Source organism: Coregonus clupeaformis, chromosome 30 (assembly GCF_020615455.1).
Source record: "Coregonus clupeaformis isolate EN_2021a chromosome 30, ASM2061545v1, whole genome shotgun sequence".
In the NCBI taxonomy this organism is placed as follows: domain Eukaryota; kingdom Metazoa; phylum Chordata; class Actinopteri; order Salmoniformes; family Salmonidae; genus Coregonus; species Coregonus clupeaformis.
The window spans coordinates 26783339-26803164 of NC_059221.1; the positions used below are offsets into that span (position 1 = coordinate 26783339).

Consider the following 19826-nt stretch of genomic DNA (forward strand, 5'->3'; position numbering starts at 1 on the left):
TACTGACTGGTTTTCTGATCCACGCCCCTAGCTTTTTTTTAAGGTATCTGTGACCAACAGATGCATATCTGTATTCCTAGTCATCCATAGATTAGGGTTTAATGCATTTATTGACTGATTTACTTATATGAACTGTAACTCAGTAAAATCTTTGTTGCATGTTGCGTTTATATTTTTGTTCAGTATAAAATACTTGGGATATGGTTTTCCTCTGCAAGCAAAAAGAGGGATTGATGGGGTATTCATGACAAGTCAGAAACTCGGAATTCCAAGTTAAAAATTAACATAAACAAGGATTGTAAACTGACAAGATAGTGAAGTGACCGCTGTAAAAATGGGAATGAATCTCTGCAAAGGCAGGCAGGAGGAGGCGGGATCAGCTGAGAACATTCTAGCCAATGAGAGGGCAGATACACGTGTAAACAAAAACAACAGGCACAACTCCTATACAAAATTGGTTTTCTCAAAGTTGCCGGAATGCCACTTATATCAGTACATTCGTAACAACCTAAACATTACTAAACGTCTATTTCGATCAAATAAGCCTTAAGTAGCACATTTTGCAATTCAATTTGTTGACCAAATTTGACACTCTCATTGACCACCATACAAAAAAATCCACACTTTCCATGTGGGAAACTAGGGCCTCATCTTTCTACAAAGAGTTTCCATGTTGGAAATGTCCGAGTTCCGAGTTGTCTAAAAACGCTCCATCAGCAGCACTAAATGATGTAACGTATACGTGCGTCATATCCTGAGTTCCAGTCGTGAAAGCTGAAACTTCAATAATTTTTTGAGATATTAAAAGTTCTTATTTGTTACCAAGAAAGGCATTTTGGGTATTTTTCCAATTTTGAGCTAGAATGTTAACATCGGATTATTCTCAAATTCGGTAGTAAATGATGTTTTCTGTTTCTTGTTACTCAGAACATAATCACGAAATAACCTTTGACAAATTAGCTCCAGTGAAGTTCTGCAAATGTGTGAATACGCTTTTATTTTGAAAACGAATTCCCGTTAAACAGAAACAGATTGTTGTTATTGTCGCAGATGTACAGGTCTGGATAAAACGGCGAAGAAAAAGCATGAGTCGCTGCAGGCGGAGCTGCTTGTCGACGAACAGACAGGAATTTTTGAAATCGTTGAAAAACAAACAACTTTACTCGGCGTGGCGGAGGTTCGGCACGGTCGTGCTGTGAATGGGTCAGAGATGGTAGGAGATAGTGATGGAGAGGAAAGGGAAACAAGTATGGAACATAGTAGTACAAATAAAGGAGGGAGTAAGAAAGAGAAAAAGAAAAAGAAAGGGAGTAGGGATATGAAGGGGAGCGAGAGTTCTATGGAGGTAGAGGAGAGCAACCTAGATTCCAACGATAGTGGAAGTTCGGAGGCAGAAAGTGCAGAGGAAGGGCAAGATAAGACACGAGAGGTCTGACCAAGCAGTGGAGTAAAGGGGTGATAACAGGAGTGCCTGTGAGTGTTAGCACTAAAGAGATAAGGGAAAATTTGAGAGGAGGCGTTCTAGTGAATGCACAAAGATTGCAAGCAACAAGGGGTGGAGATAGGGTAGATAGCACGTCTATTCTGTTAAATTTTAAGGACCGGCAGTGGAGGTGCAACAAGTGAGAGTAGAGAGAAGGGTATCATATGCTGAGGCAGTGAGGGTGGTCCAGGAGAGAAGGGTGTCATATGCTGAGGCAGTGAGGGTGGTCCAGGTCCAGGGAGATACAGGTTCAAGGGAAAGAAAGGTAGGAGCATCTAGACCGGGGACTACGGGGCAGGTGGGCAGCGATATGGTATACATAGAAAAGAGAAAGCTGGTGACGTTCATAGCAGGAGCTATCAATAGCACTGATAAAGTATAGTCTAAAACGGAGAGGATTAAACTAATAGTGAAAGCTTCTGGGAGACATTTGAGTATGACAGGGTTGACATGGGAAGAGGTTCGAGATGACCTCAATCAGCCAATGGTGGAGTCATGTATTACTGGATCTTAGTAGTACTACAATGGAATGCTCGAAGCCTGTTGGCTAATGGGCAGGAATTCATTGTTGATATGCTAGCTAAGCCGGATGTGATTTGTGTGCCGCAAACATGGCTCAAACCGAATGTGGAGTTTATTATTTACATTTAAGTCATTTAGCAGACGCTCTTATCCAGAGCGACTTACAGTTAGTGAATACATATATTATTTTTTTTTACACTGGCCCCCCGTGGGAATCGAACCCACAACCCTGGCGTTGCAAACGCCATGCTCTATCAACTGAACTACATCCCTGCCGGCCATTCCCTCCCCTACCCTGGACGATGCTGGGCCAATTGTGTGCCGCCCATGAGTCTCCCGGTCGCGGCCGGCTGCGACAGAGCCTGGATTCGAACCAGGATCTCTAGTGGCACAGTTAGCACTGCGATGCAGTGCCTTAGACCACTGCGCCACTCAGAAGACTGTATTATACAGGGATATGTCGTGGTTCATAGGGACCGAGATGTGGGGGGGGATGTGCCACCTTCATAAAGCAAGGAATTCCCTACAAGATAATAGGCAAAGGTATTGAACAGGAGTATGTGGTGGTGGAGGTGTGGCTGAGAGGAGGGGTGCTAGTGGTAGTGAATTACTATAAACCGTGTCAGATATTGGAAATGGAAGTGCTGGAGAGGGTGGAGGGCCAGGAAAGAAGTAAGGTAATGTGGTGTGGGGATTTTAACGCCCACAACATGCTTTGGGGGGGAAACGGATGGATGGAAATGGCCAAGTGATGGAAAATTTGATAGAAAATAAAGATCTGGTGTGCCTGAATGATGGCCGAGGGACCAGGATTGATGTAGCCACAGGGAAAGAGTCTGCCTTGGACCTCACTCTGGTATCTAGTGTGATGGCAGGAATATGTGAGTGGGAGGTATGGGAGGAGTCGACAGAAGGGAGTGATCATTACCTCATTGTATGCTTAGTAGGCCGAAGGGAGGAGGAGGTTTTAGTGGAGGGAGTAGGCAGGTGAGTGTTTGGAAGGGCAAAGTGGGATCAGTTTCAGGAGCTGAGTGAGCAGGTGATGGCTCGGGTGGATATGAGAGGGGATGTAGATAGTATGAATAACTGGGTGAGAACAGCGTTAGTGGGGGCAGCTACTGAGGCTACACCTAAGAGTTCAGGGAGGAGGAGGAGGAGGAGGAAAGCAGTTCCATGGTGGACGGAGGAATGTGGGGCAATGGTGAGGATTAGGAACAGGGCATTTAGAGTACTGAAAATGACGCATAATTTCCAACATCTGATTCAATATAACAGGCCCAGGCCATGGTGAGGAGAACTATCCGTCAGGCAAAGAGGTCATGTTGGCATCGGTTCTGTGACACCATTGGAAGGGCGACACCTGTGGGAGAAGTGTGGGGGATGATTAAGAGGATGAGTGGGAGCGGGAGTGGGATTATCCAGTGTTGACGATTGGGGAGGATATGGCAGTAACAGATGAGGAGAAAGCAGAGATGATGGCCAAAGCATTTGTTCAAGTGCATAGCTCAGCAAATCTGTCAGAGGAGGGGCAGAGGGGGAGAGAGAACACGAGAGAGGAGCATCCTAGAGTGCTGGAAAGGAGGGAGGATGTAAATGATGCGTTGAGTGCACCATTTACCAGGGCAGAGGTGAAAAGAGCAATAGGTAAGGGAGGGTTAACTTCACCTGGGAAAGATGGTGTGCTATGTTATGTTGGCCCATCTTAGTGATGAGGCAATGGATAAAGTATTGGTGTTGTACAACAGAGTGTGGGAGGAGGGGAAACTACCAGGCAGTTGGAAGGAGGCAGTAGTGGTACCAATCCAAACTTACTTCCTGGAGAGCAGAGGGCTAGTAACGCCATATCAGAGTGGGTTCAGGAAGGTTAGGGGAACTATGGATCCAGTGCTCTGCTTAGAAGCAGAGGTCAGGAAGGCTCAAGTGAACAAGGAAACTGTTGTAGCTGTCTTTTTTGATGTGGAGAAGGCGTATGATATGATGTGGAAGGAGGGGTTGTTAATCAAGCTTGATATTATGGAGGTAGGAGGAAGAATGTTCAACTGGATAAAGGACTTCCTGTTTGGAAGGTCTATCCAGGTGAGGGTGGGGAAGTCTTTATCAAGCAGCTACTTGGTGGATAATAGTACACCGCAGGGGAGCGTGATTAGTCCTCTGTTGTTCTCAATCATGATCAATGATGTTTACTCTCAGGTACAGCCGGATATAGGGAGGTCGTTATTTGCAGATGATGGGGCCTTATGGAAGAGGGGAAGAAATGTGCCATACATAGTCAGGAAGGTACAGGAAGCAATTGATGAGGTAGAGCGATGGGCATTAATGTGGGGATTCAGGTTCTCTGTAGAGAAAACTCAAACAGTGTTCTTTACCAGGAGGAAGGTGGGAGATGAGGTATGCTTGAGGTTATATGGGAGAAACTTGGAGAGGGTGGGGGCCTTCAGGTTCCATGGGGTATACTTTGATACTAGACTGACCTGAGCAGAACACATTGAGAGAGTGGTGGGAAAGTGTAAGAAGGTGCTAAATGTGATGCGCTGTCTGACAGGGAAGGAGTGGGGGGCTGGGTGTTCCTCATTGAAGACCATGTATGTTGCATTGATTCGATCTGTAATAGACTATGGAAGTATAGCATATGGTTTGGCAGCCCAGACCTCACTGGAAAGGCTAGATGTCATACAGGGGCAAGGACTCAGAATATGTAGTGGGGCGTTTCGAAGGTCCCCAGTGGCTGCATTACAGGTGGAGATGGGGGGGATATGCCGTTGCAGATTAGGAGACAGCAGCTGGCAGTTAATTATTGGGTCAACCTACAAGGACATGGGGTGTCTCATCCTGCGAAAGGGATTTTACAGGCATGCTGGGAACATGAGCAAAGACCGAACACAAGCTTTGGGTGGATGGGTAATACCCAGGCGAAAGAGATGGGGCTGTATGGAAGGGAGTTTAGTCCAACGGTAGTTATTCCTGTAAATCCACCATGGCTACTCCCGCCTCCAGTAGTTGATCTAGAAGTGTTGGAAAAACTACAGAAAGATAGGGAAGGGGTTGATCCAGCTGATTTCTTTAAGAGACGTCTGGAAACTGTGTATCAGGATTTTGTGGCCATTTACACAGATGGTTCAAAAGATCCAAGGACAGGACGTACTGGGTCAGCATTTGTAGTGCAGGAATGTGGGGTGGAAGTCAGGAAACGTATTACAGATCATCTGGCTGTATATGCGGCGGAGCTGATGGCCATACTGTTGGCCTTGCAGTGGGTGGAGGAAGTTAAGCCAGACAGAATAGTTATTTGCTCTGACTCAAGTGCAGTGTTAATGAGTCTCCGGTCCTTTACCTCACGTAGCAGACAAGACCTGCTTTATGAGGTGCTACAAACCCATGGCAGGATTAAACAGATGGGTATTCAGATAAGATTTACTTGGGTTCCAGCCCATGTGGGGGTGGAGGGGAACGAGGCAGTAGATGAACAGGCTAAACAAGCACTTAGTAGTGGGGATGTTGAAGTGTCATTGAGCAAGGCAGAGGCAAAAAGGCTGATATATATATATATATATATATATATATATATATATATATATATATATATATATATATATATATACAGTGATGGTGCAGAGATGGCAGGAGCAGTGGAATAGAGATAATAAGGTAAGGCATTTATTTCAGGTACAGAGGAAAGTTGGGGAGGGGAGGACGGCAGGAAGGGACAGAAGAGAGGAGGCTATATTTACAATATTAAGGGTGGGACACAGCCAGTTGAATAAGACATTAAACGTGATAGGAAAGCATCCATCAGGAAAGTGTGATTATTGTCAGGAAATAGAGACTGTGGAGCATGTATTGCTACAGTGTGGGCAGTATCAGAGGGAAAGAGAGAGGATGAGATTTAGTATGAGGGAGAAGGGGATACAGGAAATTAGTTTAAAGAGTATATTGAGCAGAACGTCATTAGATATAGTCTCAAATAATGTATATATTTTTTAAGACAAACGGGGTTGGCAGGTAGGATTTAGTTTCTCCCAGTCTCTGGCCCACATTCCAGTACGGTAGGTGGCGGTAATGCACCATAATGTTGGATGCCAACCGCCGATAAACCCCACTGAAGAAGAACAAGATGAGTCGCTGCAATCGTTCTCTTCTAATTTTACAAACGCATATGTAAGAAAAATCAAATTGAATACAACCATCGTGGGTCCAGTGGACTCCTCATCAACATGGCAACTGATGAGGAGAGGGGCGTGGTGCGTGTCAAAGTCAAGGTGAGGAATATGTGAACGATGGAATAGCTGCAGCTAGCTTACTGGGGTACCCTTTGACAGGTATCACATTTCCAGGTAGCTGGCTAGATCGTTAGCTAGCTTTATTGTCATCACTGTGGCCGACGTGTTTTGGCCATTTGTCGTTACATTTAGTTGACTTTTGCGTTAGCATTTAGCTAGCCTGTTTGAATGCTATCCTCTTCTTCTGCCCAGACCAGTGCTTTGTTGTTTTTAGCATTACACCTGCTAACATCTAATGAGCAATAGTGGACAGTTATTCTGAACGTAACCCTCTTGGATCTTCTGACTACAAAAAGTAAATAATGTATCTATGAAAAAGAAAGCTAACGGATTATGAAGATTCGATTATTGACAATAGGTCTAGCTAGCTACCTGCTGCTGGTGATACGTGATCGTGCACTGGGGAAACGATTTAAAGCAAGATTGCGAGTCAACTAAGCCCGCGAATCTTCACAGCTAGCTCGATTGGTTTATTGTGATATTCCAAATAATGAACTCAGTTATTCACAGACAGACCCCACAGTGACGTGGCTGGTTAATATAACGTTGACTAGATGCTTTAGTAATAGTAGTGAGTCATTTAGTAAACATCACCGTCATCACCAGGTCAGCTCTGAGAGCTCTTGACTGAGAACAGGTGACACGTCATTTAGTGAGATGAAAGTAAGCATTTCTGCTCTCTTGTGACAAATATAGCCTACACCATATTTGATATATGACCCAATCATTACAAAAAAAATTTAGTCTGCCATTGTAGAAGGTCAGTCTGCTATTTATGACATTCACCTTTGTTGTTGGCATTTGGTAGCCTGGGTTAACTGAATTTCGAAACTAAATTCTGTAACCCAGGCTAGCCTTTTTATTGGAACTGAAGAATGACATTGATTCAGTCACACGTGATGTACAGTGATGGTATGAAATGGGCCTACAATGTACCTCAATGTTTCTCACCTTCCTCAGAAGTGTGAGGGAATGCTTCCAGTGGAGTTCCGCTCATTTGCTGTGGATCCTCAGATAACATCACTTGAGGTGCTACAGCACATCCTCATCCGAGCCTTCGAGTTAAATGGGTGAGGAGCATCATCAACATAATAATATCTACAGTGCTGTTGATTGACATGGCAAGCCCCGTGTAGCTCAGTTGGTAGAGCATGGCGCTTGCAACGCCAGGGTTGTGGGTTCGTTTCCCACGGGGGGCCAGTATGAAAATGTATGTACTCACTAACTGTAAATCACTCTGGATTAGAGCGTCTGCTAAATTACTAAAATGTAAATGTAAAATGCAAGCAGAATTGCGTAGGTGCATAAAAATGGTGGCCTCCATGCACTTTACTAAGTTCGCCCTATTGTACATTGCTCTCCGTTACTCTTTTTTTGTATTGGCATTAGCACAGTATACATGATCCCAATTTTAGCTCCAAGATGGCAGCAGTTTGAAAAAGTAGATTGTGCTGATTTGTTGGTGCATTGAACCATGTCGTGTGCCATAGTTTAAAAACTCAATGGATAGTGCTAAACATTGACATCATATCTGAATTCCACCATCATTATGCACTTTCGCCATTCTGCAGACAATATTAGAAAGTATTGTTTTGGGAGAAATCTTTGCCTACAATAAAGTTTGAAAAAATGATGGAGATGGATATGGAATGCCTTGGATTGCCATACTTTCTAGAATTGATATCAGCCTTTTAAATATTGCTATCAGCTATTTTCTTGTTTCCTTATTAGCAAATGCAACTTTGGGATAAGTTACCTATCCCGGGACCGTGGAGGTGTGGAAGTGTATCTTTCGCTCCTGTCTGACTGGGATTTAGATGCTGCATTTGTCAGTGCAGCTAAACCTTATCTACAGCTCAAGATGGACATTAAGCCCTGCGAAGACAGTAAGCAGACTTGTCAAACGTTCACTTGTATAACCAATGCCCTCATTTAGATAATTTAGACACAGTCAATCTCTGTATTTGCCAATGTCTGTTGATGTGTTCCTATGGTTCACCACCTGAAGAAAACTGGTGTGTGTGCGTGCATGCTTTCATTCAGTATATGTTTTTGGGATATGTGTTAAATGAGTTTGTGTCAAATATCTCTTCCCTATTGAAACTTTTTCGCAATGTATTTGTTGGCCTCCTTCATACAGTCCCATTTATCGATCACCTCGTTTTTTCACTTTCTTCCTTTTAGGTCCCGTTATGGAGGACTGGGACATAATAAGCCCCAAAGAAGTGATTTGTTCTGACCAGCTTCCTGGTGATAGGAGGTCCTTGGCGGCTGCCGCCCTCCCCTTCACCCAGTCCCTACTGTCCCAGGTTACTGACGACGCTCTCGCTCTTCACCCTGTCAGCCATCTTTTTTACCAGCCAGTCACTGCTGCCTTGAGTCAGGTCCTTCTGCTAATGCTAAATAACTCCAGTTCTAGGTTAGTATTGCTCCCAATGACCCACCTGCGGTTTAACCTCTTGCTGTCTGTCTCTGTTCAGATGATGGGTCGAACACTGTCCAGAGTACAACAGGCCTTGAGCTGGTCGTACGGGGAGGAGGTGAAGCCTTTCAAGCCCCCTCTGAGCGACGCAGAGTTCCACAGTTACCTCAACGGCCAAGGCCAGCTTTCCCGACCAGAGGAACTGAGGCTACGCATCTATCATGGTGGGGTAGAGCCTTCACTACGCAAGGTAACAGCGCATTCACTGAGAGATTCCAACAACAAGTGTGCTACCAGACGGCTCTTTTAACCCTCGATACCAAACCATTTCAGAAATATAATTGAAAGTGCTAGAATATCATATAAGATCCCATAGGGCCAAATCTTAACTTGAGTGTGTGTAATTTAGACTTTCTCGTAAACCATGCATTGATGTCAATGGGAGATTTGCGCACACATTTGAGTTGCGATTGAGAAGGGCCCATGGTCTCCAAAACATTGACAGGAATTGTATACTTATGGTCTTTGGATATTAATAATTTCCCAAAATGTGGATTAGATGTGGGACTAAAGCATTTGGGTGTATCCTTGTTTCACTTCGGAGTGTAAACAGAGTATCTATGTACAGTGGGGAAAAAAAGTATTTAGTCAGCCACCAATTGTGCAAGTTCTCCCACTTAAAAAGACGAGAGAGGCCTGTAATTTTCATCATAGGTACACGTCAACTATGACAGACAAAATGAGGAAAAAAATTCCAGAAAATCACATTGTAGGATTTTTGATGAATTTATTTGCAAATTATGGTGGAAAATAAGTATTTGGTCAATAACAAAAGTTTCTCAATACTTTGTTATATACCCTTTGTTGGCAATGACACAGGTCAAACGTTTTCTGTAAGTCTTCACAAGGTTTTCACACACTGTTGCTGGTATTTTGGCCCATTCCTCCATGCAGATCTCCTCTAGAGCAGTGATGTTTTGGGGCTGTCGCTGGGCAACACAGACTTTCAACTCCCTCCAAAGATTTTCTATGGGGTTGAGATCTGGAGACTGGCTAGGCCACTCCAGGACCTTGAAATGCTTCTTACGAAGCCACTCCTTCGTTGCCCGGGCAGTGTGTTTGGGATCATTGTCATGCTGAAAGACCCAGCCACGTTTCATCTTCAATGCCCTTGCTGATGGAAGGAGGTTTTCACTCAAAATCTCACGATACATGGCCCCATTCATTCTTTCCTTTACACAGATCAGTCGTCCTGGTCCCTTTGCAGAAAAACAGCCCCAAAGCATGATGTTTCCACCCCCATGCTTCACAGTAGGTATGGTGTTCTTTGGATGCAACTCAGCATTCTTTGTCCTCCAAACACGACGAGTTGAGTTTTTACCAAAAAGTTTTATTTTGGTTTCATCTGACCATATGACATTCTCCCAATCCTCTTCTGGATCATCCAAATGCACTAGCAAACTTCAGACGGGCCTGGACATGTAATGGCTTAAGCAGGGGGACATGTCTGGCACTGCACGATTTGAGTCCCTGGCGGCGTAGTGTGTTACTGATGGTAGGCTTTGTTACTTTGGTCCCAGCTCTCTGCAGGTCATTCACTAGGTCCCCCCGTGTGGTTCTGGGATTTTTGCTCACCGTTCTTGTGATCATTTTGACCCCACGGGGTGAGATCTTGCGTGGAGCCCCAGATCGAGGGATATTATCAGTGGTCTTGTATGTCTTCCATTTCCTAATAACTGCTCCCACACTTGATTTCTTCAAACCAAGCTGCTTACCTATTGCAGATTCAGTCTTCCCAGCCTGGTGCAGGTCTACAATTCTGTTTCTGGTGTCCTTTGACAGCTCTTTGGTCTTGGCCATAGTGGATTTTGGAGTGTGACTGTTTGAGGTTGTGGACAGGTGTCTTTTATACTGATAACAAGTTCAAACAGGTGCCATTAATACAGGTAACGAGTGGAGGACAGAGGAGTCTCTTAAAGAAGAAGTTACAGGTCTGTGAGAGCCAGAAACTTGCTTGTTTGTAGGTGACCAAATACTTATTTTCCACCATAATTTGCAAATAAATTCATTAAAAATCCTACAATGTGATTTTCTGGATTTTTTTTCCTCAATTTGTCTGTCATAGTTGATGTGTACATATGATGAAAATTACAGGCCTCTCTCATCTTTTTAACATTTTTACATTTTACAATTTAGTCATTTAGCAGACGCTCTTATCCAGAGCGACTTACAGTTAGTGAATACATATTTTTTTTATACTGGCCCCCCGTGGGAATCGAACCCACAACCCTGGCGTTGCAAACGCCATGCTCTATCAACTGAGCTACATCCCTGCCGGCCATTCCCTCCCCTACCCTGGGCCAATTGTGCGCCGCCCATGAGTCTCCCGGTCGCGGCCGGCTGCGACAGAGCCTGGATTCGAACCAGGATCTAGTGGCACAGTTAGCACTGCGATGCAGTGCCTTAGACCACTGCGCCACTCAGGAGTAAGGAGTTTTAAGTGGGAGAACTTGCACAATTGGTGGCTGACTAAATACTTTTTTCCCCCACTGTAGGTCATTCAATGTGGAACAAGAATGTATGAGGAAATGAGCACAATGAAATGCCATTTGGAAGTAGAAGAGCTATATTGTTAAATTACTATACACTCACTGTATTGTATGAATATAGATATTTTATTTAGATAGTGAAGCTAAAACGTTTAATTTGGCTCTGAGGCGGCAGTACATTTACACCTTTTATTTGAGGGTATTTTCATGCATGTCTGTTTTACCATTTAGAACTGAAAGCACTGTATCTAGTCCCCCGATTTGAAGCTATCATAAGTATTTGGACAAATTCACTTATGTGTATTAAAGTAGTCAAAAGTTTAGTGTGTATATATACTACAACAACCTTGCAACATTTGTTTTGTTTGTTTTTCAGATAATGTTGTGCCCAATAGAAGTGAATGTTAAATAATGTATTGTCATTTTGGAGTCAATTTATTGTAAATAAGAATATAATGTTTTTGAACACTTCACTACATTAATGTGGATGCTACCATGATTACGGATAATCATGAATGAATCGTGAATAATGGTGATAAAATATGCTAACCTCCCCTGTTATTGTAATGGTGAGAGGTTAGCGTGTCTTGGGGGTATGATCTTTGTGCCTCTAACTTTCTCACTCATCATTATTCACGATTCATTCATGATTATCTGTAATCATGGTAGCATCCACATTAATTTAGAAGTGTTCAAAAACATATTCTATCCTTATTTACAATAAAAATTACTCCAAAATGACACTATGAAAATACCCTCATATAAAATGTGACATTCTTTACTGTCGCCTCATATAAAACATTTGATTTAAAATCCAAAATGCTGGAGTATAGAGCCACATTACAAGTTTTAGCTTCAATGTCCAAATAAATACGTAGGGGAGTGTATATTCTACATGTCAAAACCCATTCTCTAATGGACATTTCGTGGTTAAAATAATTTTAGATCTGTCATTTCCTCTGTACCCAGGTTGTGTGGCGTTACCTCCTGAACGTGTACCCCGATGGGCTGACCGGTCAGGAGAGGATGGACTACATGAAGAGAAAGACTAGGGAGTATGACCAGCTGAAGGGGGAGTGGTCAGCAAGGGCCAGTCCAGAGGACCTGGAGTTCATCAGGGGCAACGTACTGAAGGACGTCCTGAGGACCGACCGGGCCCATCCCTATTACGCCGGCTCCGAGGACAGCCCCCACCTCACCGCTCTCACCGACCTGCTAACCACCTTTGCCATTACACATCCACAGGTGTGGGGATCTATTTTTCCTCTGTCCTCTTTGGTAGCCTAACGGTGGCATTCCTTTTACATTCCTTGACATGCAGACATGCTAAGGGGTGTGGTGGTATTAGCTCATTGAGAACAAATATATGCTCAACACTGGTGTTTGGCATCTTAGATTATGTCTATTTGCTTTCGAGTTATGATTAGTAAACTCTGTCTGATACAGTATATAGACAAAGGTATGTGGACACCCCTTCAAATTAGTGGATTCAGCTATTTCAGCCACACCCGTTGCTGACAGGTGTATACAATCAAGCACACAGCCATGCAATCTCCATAGACAAACATTGGCAGTAGAATGGCCTTACTGAAGAGCTCAGTGACTTTCAACATGGCACCGTCATAGGATGCCACCTTTCCAACAAGTCACCGTCAAATTTCTGCCCTGATAGAGCTGCCCCGGTCAACTGTAAGTGCTGTTATTGTGAAGTGGAAACATCTAGGAGCAACAACGGCTCAGCCGCGAAGTGGTAGACTACACAAGCTCACAGAACGGGACCGCTGAGTGCTGCAACACCCACTACCGAGTTCCAAACTGCCTCTGGAAGCAACATCAGCACAAGAACTGTTCGTCGGGAGCTTCATGAAATGGGTTTCCATGGCCAAGCAGCCGCACACAAGCCTAAGATCACCATGCGCAATGCCAAGCGTTGGCTGGAGTGGTGTAAAGCTCGCCGCCATTGGACTTTGGAGCAGTGGAAACACGTTCTCTGGAGTGATGAATCACGCTTCACTATCTGGCAGTCCGACGGATGATTCTAGGTTTGGCGGATGCCAGGAGAATGCCACCTGCCCCAATGCATAGTGACAACTGTAAAGTTTGGTGGAGGAGGAATAATGGTCTGGGGCTGTTTTTCATGGTTCGGGCTAGGCCCCTTAGTTCCAGTGAAGGGAAATGTTAACGCTACAGCATACAATGACATTCGAGACGATTCTGTGCAACCGTTTGGGGAAGGTCCTTTCCTGTTTCAGCATGACAATTCCCCTGTGCACAAAGCGAGGTCCATACAGAAATGGCTTGTCGATCGGTGTGGAATAACTTGACTGGCCTGCACAGAGCCCTGACCTCAATCCCATCTAACACCTTTGAGGTTAATTGGAATGCCGACTGCGAGCCAGGCCTAATCGCCCAACATCAGTGCCCGACATCGCTAATGCTCTTGTGGCTGAATGGAAGCAAGTCCCCGCAGCAATGTTCCAACATCTAGTGGAAAGCCTACCAACTCCATATTAATGCCCATGATTTTGGAATGAAATGTTCGACGAGCAGGCGTCCACATACTTTTGGTCATGTAGTGTATGTAATCCTAGTTTTTGGTGTTCATATATTTTTGCTGTGTTTAATTCATTTCAACTCTTGTTTCGTAGGTGTCGTACTGCCAAGGCATGAGTGACATCGCTTCTCCGATACTTGCCGTCATGGACAATGAGGCACATGCATTCATCTGTTTCTGTGGCATCATGAAACGCCTAGAGGGCAACTTCCGCCCAGATGGCCAACTCATGTCCGTCAAGTTCCAGCATCTGAAGCTGCTACTGCAGTACTCCGACCCCGAGTTCTACTGTTATTTGGTGTCCCGCGGAGCTGATGACCTGTTCTTCTGTTACCGCTGGCTGCTCTTGGAACTCAAACGGGAGTTTGCCTTCGACGATGCCCTGAGGATGCTGGAGGTCACCTGGAGCTCCCTGCCTCCTGACCCTCCCGAAACGGAAGTGGAGCTTTTTGGGCCGCCCCTAGAGACAGACCAGACCAGAGTGACATCTGAGAGTGGTGTTGAAAAGAGGCCCGCTTTCGCAGGTGAAGAAGAAGGGGAGCAAAAAGAGAAGCAGCGGAGACGACACATGTTGAGGCCTTCAAGAGAGGAGGCAGACGGTGGGAGAAAGATCGACATTGAGGAAGGAGAGCGGGAGGACAGAGGAGCCAGAAGAGAGGGTGAGGGGAACTTCGACATGCCTTACGTAGGAAAGGAGAAGGCGCACAACAATGCGCCTGTTCCTCCCTTCCAGAAGCAGACCAGTTTTGGTGAGTTCAAATACTACAATGCACGGAACAAGAACAGCTTTGATTTCGTGGAGAGAGATCCACCAGAGGGTCCTGTTGTGATGGAAGCCTCCTCGCACCCTGTATCAAGTCCACCGGCCCGGCAGGCCACCGAGGACAGCGAGGAGGATCCAGGGGAGAGAGCACCTCTTATAACGGACGAGGACAAGTCCTCCAGCCCAGAGACGGAAGAGAGGAGCTCCCCCAATGGACAAACTGCCTCTCCGGTCTCCCCATTTCCTCATGGCCTGCCAAGCTGGAAGAATGGTTCCTCTCCGTCTCCAGGCTCCACTCCTTCCCCCTCAAGTTGGAGAGGTGTCTCCCCGGACACCCCGTCACCAAAGTACACCTCCCCCATTTTACCCAACGGAAGGGCTGAGTCGCCTGAGAAAGCCACAAGAGGATTTGTGTCCTTTGCCTCGGTGCCGAACGGAACCGGAGCTAACTCACCTGCTACCCCCACAGGGAGGTCCTTGGTTTCCTCTCCCCTGCTGACTAGATCATTGCTCTCCTCGCCCATTTTGTCCTTCGGGAGAGCTCTTCCTTCGCTACCGGTCAGCACAGTGAACAAGTCCTTTTCCAGTAACCTCCCCTCTCCTTGCAGCAGAGCCTCCAGCACCGCGCCCAACACTCCAAATTCGACCAAACCAGAGACTACCACCATCAAACCTTGTTCCCTGCCACCGCCTCAAGAGTTTGGTAAAGGGAATCCTTTCATGTTGTTCCTGTGCCTGTCGATCTTGCTGGAGCATCGAGACCACATTATAAAGAACAGCTTCGATTACAACGAGCTGGCTATGCACTTTGACCGCCTTGTCCGCCGACACAATCTGGGCAGGGTGCTGCAACGCGCCAAGGCCTTGTTTGCGGACTACCTGCAGAGTGAGGTGTGGGATTCGGAGGAAGGGGATGAGGTCAGCTCGGACTCGCCCACCACAGTCACTGCTGCTCTCCACTCCCCGCCCCCCTCCGCCACCAGGCCTCTTTTTACCCCTTTGTCATCCCCACAACCATCCTCTCCAAACTCCACCTATAACCTGGCTGACACCATACCTTCCCCTTCTTCACCTGTCTCCCTCTCTCCCTCCTCTTGACTTCTGTCACTATATCCCCACCCCGTCCCCAACACACTTACAGTACAATGACTAATGGTGGCCTAGTCCAGCTTGTCCCTTTATCGTTGCTCATCTTATTTAGCTCTCCACCCATACCAGACTAGACTAGAAGGTTACTACTGTTAGTGTTCCCTGTGTATGCTGTCTGTGTTGCTCTTCTCTCCATTTCCTCTAGGCTTACTCTCGCCTTGCTATGCACTCATCCATTTGAGTTTTTACTGTTTCAAACTGTCCTGTTTTTGCCTTCTCTTTTAGTTACAGGGATCATTGAACATTTCAAATACCTTTAAATGAGGGCCCAGGGCTGAACACATTGTGTTACCCAAGGTTAACTTAGATTATAACCTCATATTGGATAAGCCACAACTGTGTCTTCTTGACGAAAGAGCTGTAGTTGTGTGATCACACTGCTAAGAACCAACACTGCCACTTTGCTAGTCTGGACTCTTTAGCACAATGGCAGTGTGTGTGGTTACTGGTTCAAGCTCTGCCCCCTCTGTTCCCTGACTTGGCTACAGTTGGAGTGAGCGGTGGCTACTGGCCATTGGAAGTATGGAGAAATATGAACAATATGAATGAGTCATTTGATTCTCCTTAAAAATGCCCTGTTGAGAATATATAAAATATGTCTGTATTTGACTGCACACATGCCAGCATAGTGATTATGAGGACACGACAACAACTGAGCTTTGTAAATGTTATATTCATGAGTCAGTAATTGCATTGTGTTCATCACCTCATTACATTACATTTTCTATCAAAATAATTCCAGTACTGTATATCATTTTGGTGTTGCAAGGTCACATTTTAAATATCAAGGTGAGATGAAGTTAGTCTTTCCAAAGAAACTATGAAGCATGGTGTGCCGTATAGGAATCTGAACGGCAAAGAAAAGTTACAGTATATTGGGAGAGGCCTTATAAGAAATGAATGGGTTTCAGTACTGCAGTTTCATGGCCAGTTTCTGCATTTGCTCTCACAATTTACTATTGTTTGCTTTAGAATCACACACAACCACTATGATCTGAACAATATACTGTATTAAATGGGAATGTTTTGCTATTCAGGGGTTCAATGAATCAATGGATCATTCAATCGAAAAAAAAAAAAAATGGATTGCACAAGTTATGCATTTTCCCTGGATCATGTATCGCCGTAGGTGACGGGTACATTGCACAATGTGCACATAGCTACTATATGGTGCTAAAAGATTTCATAAGATATAGGATTCATCATGGCTTTATGAGAATGTTTATAAATGTGTCAATCCTTATTATTCATGTTATATAGTACAGTTCTGGCCATATATATTGGCACCCCCTGAACTTTTCTTAAATAATTCCCTATTTCTTCTCAAATAAGTTGAATCAAAAATTTACTTTTGATCACCACAACTTATTGGTTTTTCGACCAACTGACAAATTAAGCATTCAAAGAAAATAACACCCTCCCTACAATAAAACATAGGGGAGGTTCAATAATGCTGTGGGGTTGGTTTGCTGCCACTGTTACTGTGGGCCTTGAATGTGTGCAAGACATAATGAAATCAGCAGATTATCAAGGTGTTTTGGAGTGCAATGTTCAACCCAGTGTCCAAAAACCGTCTTATGTTAAATGTTGTGGGTCTTCCAGCAGGTCAACAACCCCAAACACACATCAGAAGCACGCTGGAATGGCTCAAGAAGAAACTTTGGACTGTTCTGTAGTGGCCAGGAAAGAGTCCAGATCTGAATCACATCCATAACCAATGGCAAGAGCTAAAAACAGCAGTTGGTGGAGGGCACCCCTCAAATATTTAAGAATTAGAGCAGTTTGTTATGTCACAGCCGTATTCTAAAATTGATTAAATAATTTTTTCTACACACAATACCCCATAATGACAGACCGAAAACAGGTTTTTAGACATTTTTGCTAATTTATAATAAAAAAAAAACAGAAATACCTTATTTACATAAGTATTCAGTCCCTTTGCTATGAGACTTGAAATTGAGCTCAGGTGCATCCTGTTTCCATTGATCCTCCTTGAGATGTTTCTACGACTTGATTGGAGTCCAACTGTGGTAAATTCAGTTGATTGGACATGATTTGGAAAGGTACACACCTGTCTATATAAGGGCCAAGGGTTGACAGTGCATGTCATAGCAAAAACCAAGCCATGAGGTCGAAGGAATTGTCCGTAGAGCTCAGAGACAGGATTGTGTCGAGGCACAGATCTGGAGAAGGGTACCAAAACATTTCTGCAGCATTGAAGGGCCCCAAAAACACAGTGGCCTCCATCATTCTTAAATGGAAGAAGTTTGGAACCACCAAGACTCTTCCTAGAGCTGGTCTCCCGGCCAAACTGAGCAATTGGGGGAGAAGGGCCTTGGTCAGAGAGTTGACCAAGAACACGATGGTCACTCTGACAGAGCTCCAGAGTTCCTCTGTGTCCTCCTTCCTGAAGGACAACCATCTCTGCAGCACTCCACCAATCAGGCCTTTATGGTAGAGTGGCCCGACGGAAGCCACTCCTCAGTAAAAGGCACATGACAGCCTGCTTTGAGTTTGACAAAAGGCACCTAAAGGACTCTCAGACCATAAGAAACAAGATTCTCTGGTCTGATGAAACCAAGATCGAACTCACGTCTGGAGGAAACCTGGCACCATCCCTACGGTGAAGCATGGTGGTGGCAGCATCATGCTGTGGGAATGTTTTTCAGCGGCAGGGACTGGGAGACTAGTCAGGATCGAGGGAAAGATGAACGGAGCAAAGTACAGAGAGATCCTTGATGAAAACCTGCCCCAGAGCGCTCAGGACCTCAGACTAGGGCGAAGGTTCACCTTCCAACAGGACATCAACCCTAATCACACAGCCAAGACAACGCAGGAGTGGCTTTGGGAGAAGTCTCTGAATGTCCTTGAGTGGCCCAGCCAGAGCCCGGACTTGAACCCGATCTAACATCTATGGAGAGACCTGAAAATAGATGTGCAGCGACGCTCCCCATCCAACCTGACAGAGCTTGAGAGGATCTGCAGAGAAGAATGGGAGAAACTCCCCACACACAGGTGTGCCAAGCTTCTATCATCATACCCAAGAAGACTCTAGGCTGTAATCGCTGCCAAAGGTACTTCAACCAAGTACTGAGTAAAGGGTCTGAATACTGTAAATGTCATATTTCAGTTTTTTTTATTTTATCGATTTTGCTTTGTCATTATGGGGTATTTGTGTAGATTGATGAGGAAAGAAAACAATTTAATCCATTTTAGAATAAGGCTGTAACGTAACAAAATGTGGAAAAAGTCAAGGGGTCTGAATACTTTCCGAATGCACTATATCTTGCAAAAGGCTGCGCAACCAAGTACTTGTCTTTATTTTCTCAATTAAAATTGTAAACTTAAGTTTACAAAAATCAATTTGTTCTGCAATGTTGGAAATTCAATAACCAGGTGTGGAGACCAAAAGCTTTTTTTCAATTTCACCTTATTTTAGAAGAAATAGGGAATTAAAGAAAAGTGCAAGAGTGCCAATATATTTGGCTGGAACTGTATGTCTAGAGAATTCTCTTTTCCTGTAAGATATTCGATTAATTGGTCAAAGTTTTACTCTGAAGCAAAACATTCCACTGTGAATTATATGGGCCACTTTCAGCAGTACATAACGTTGTGGAACATCCAAGTAGAAATATACTGAAGAAAAATATAAACACAACATATAAAGTGTTGGTCATGTTTCATGTTTCATGAGCTGAAATAAAAGCTCCCATAAATGTTCCGTATGCACAAAAACCTTATTTCTCTCATATTTTGTGCACAAATTTGTTTACATCCCTGTTAGTGAGCATTTCTCTTTTGCCAAGATAATCAATCCACCTGACAGGTGTGGCATATCAATAAGCTGATTAAACAGCATTATCATTACACAGGTGCACCTTGTGCTGGGGACAATAACAGGCCACTCTAAAATGTGCAGTTTTGTCACAACACAATGCCACAGATGTCTAAAATTTTGAGGGAGCATTCAATTGGCACGCTTACTGCAGGAATGTCCACGAGCTATTGCCAGAGATTTGAATGTTAATTTCTCTACCATAAGCCGCCTCCAACATTGTTTTAGAGAATTTGGCAGTATGTCCAACTGGCCTAACAACCTCAGACCAT

At 44.5% G+C, this 19826-nt stretch overlaps 1 protein-coding gene across 3 annotated transcripts; it reads left to right on the forward strand.

The window, feature by feature from the left end:
- The first annotated feature begins 6092 nt into the window (after positions 1 to 6092).
- On the forward strand, positions 6093 to 16751 carry tbc1d25 (TBC1 domain family, member 25). Of its 3 annotated transcripts, none has more exons than XM_045209320.1 (7): positions 6093 to 6261; positions 7243 to 7352; positions 8014 to 8168; positions 8467 to 8666; positions 8763 to 8954; positions 12223 to 12498; positions 13902 to 16751. In XM_045209320.1, the coding sequence occupies exons 1-7, from the start codon at positions 6217 to 6219 to the stop codon at positions 15666 to 15668; spliced, it is 2745 nt and encodes a 914-aa protein (XP_045065255.1). In that variant the 5' UTR covers positions 6093 to 6216; the 3' UTR covers positions 15669 to 16751. The 3 variants fall into 3 exon arrangements, with proteins under 3 accessions (XP_045065255.1, XP_041712071.2, XP_045065256.1); XM_041856137.2 differs by having other exon boundaries at positions 8467 to 8591; XM_045209321.1 differs by lacking the exon at positions 6093 to 6261 and having other exon boundaries at positions 7273 to 7352; positions 7991 to 8168.
- Positions 16752 to 19826: the final 3075 nt, after the last annotated feature.

What these genes read in the sequence shown, in the direction of transcription:
- tbc1d25 (XM_045209320.1), top strand. Translation starts at nt 6,217, where the DNA reads ATGGCAACTGATGAGGAGAGGGGCGTGGTGCGTGTCAAAGTCAAG. An exon ending in CATTAAGCCCTGCGAAGACA is followed by an intron (nt 8,169 to 8,466) that starts GTAAGCAGACTT and finishes TCTTCCTTTTAG; the next exon opens with GTCCCGTTATGGAGGACTGG. An exon ending in TAGAGCCTTCACTACGCAAG is followed by an intron (nt 8,955 to 12,222) that starts GTAACAGCGCAT and finishes CTCTGTACCCAG; the next exon opens with GTTGTGTGGCGTTACCTCCT.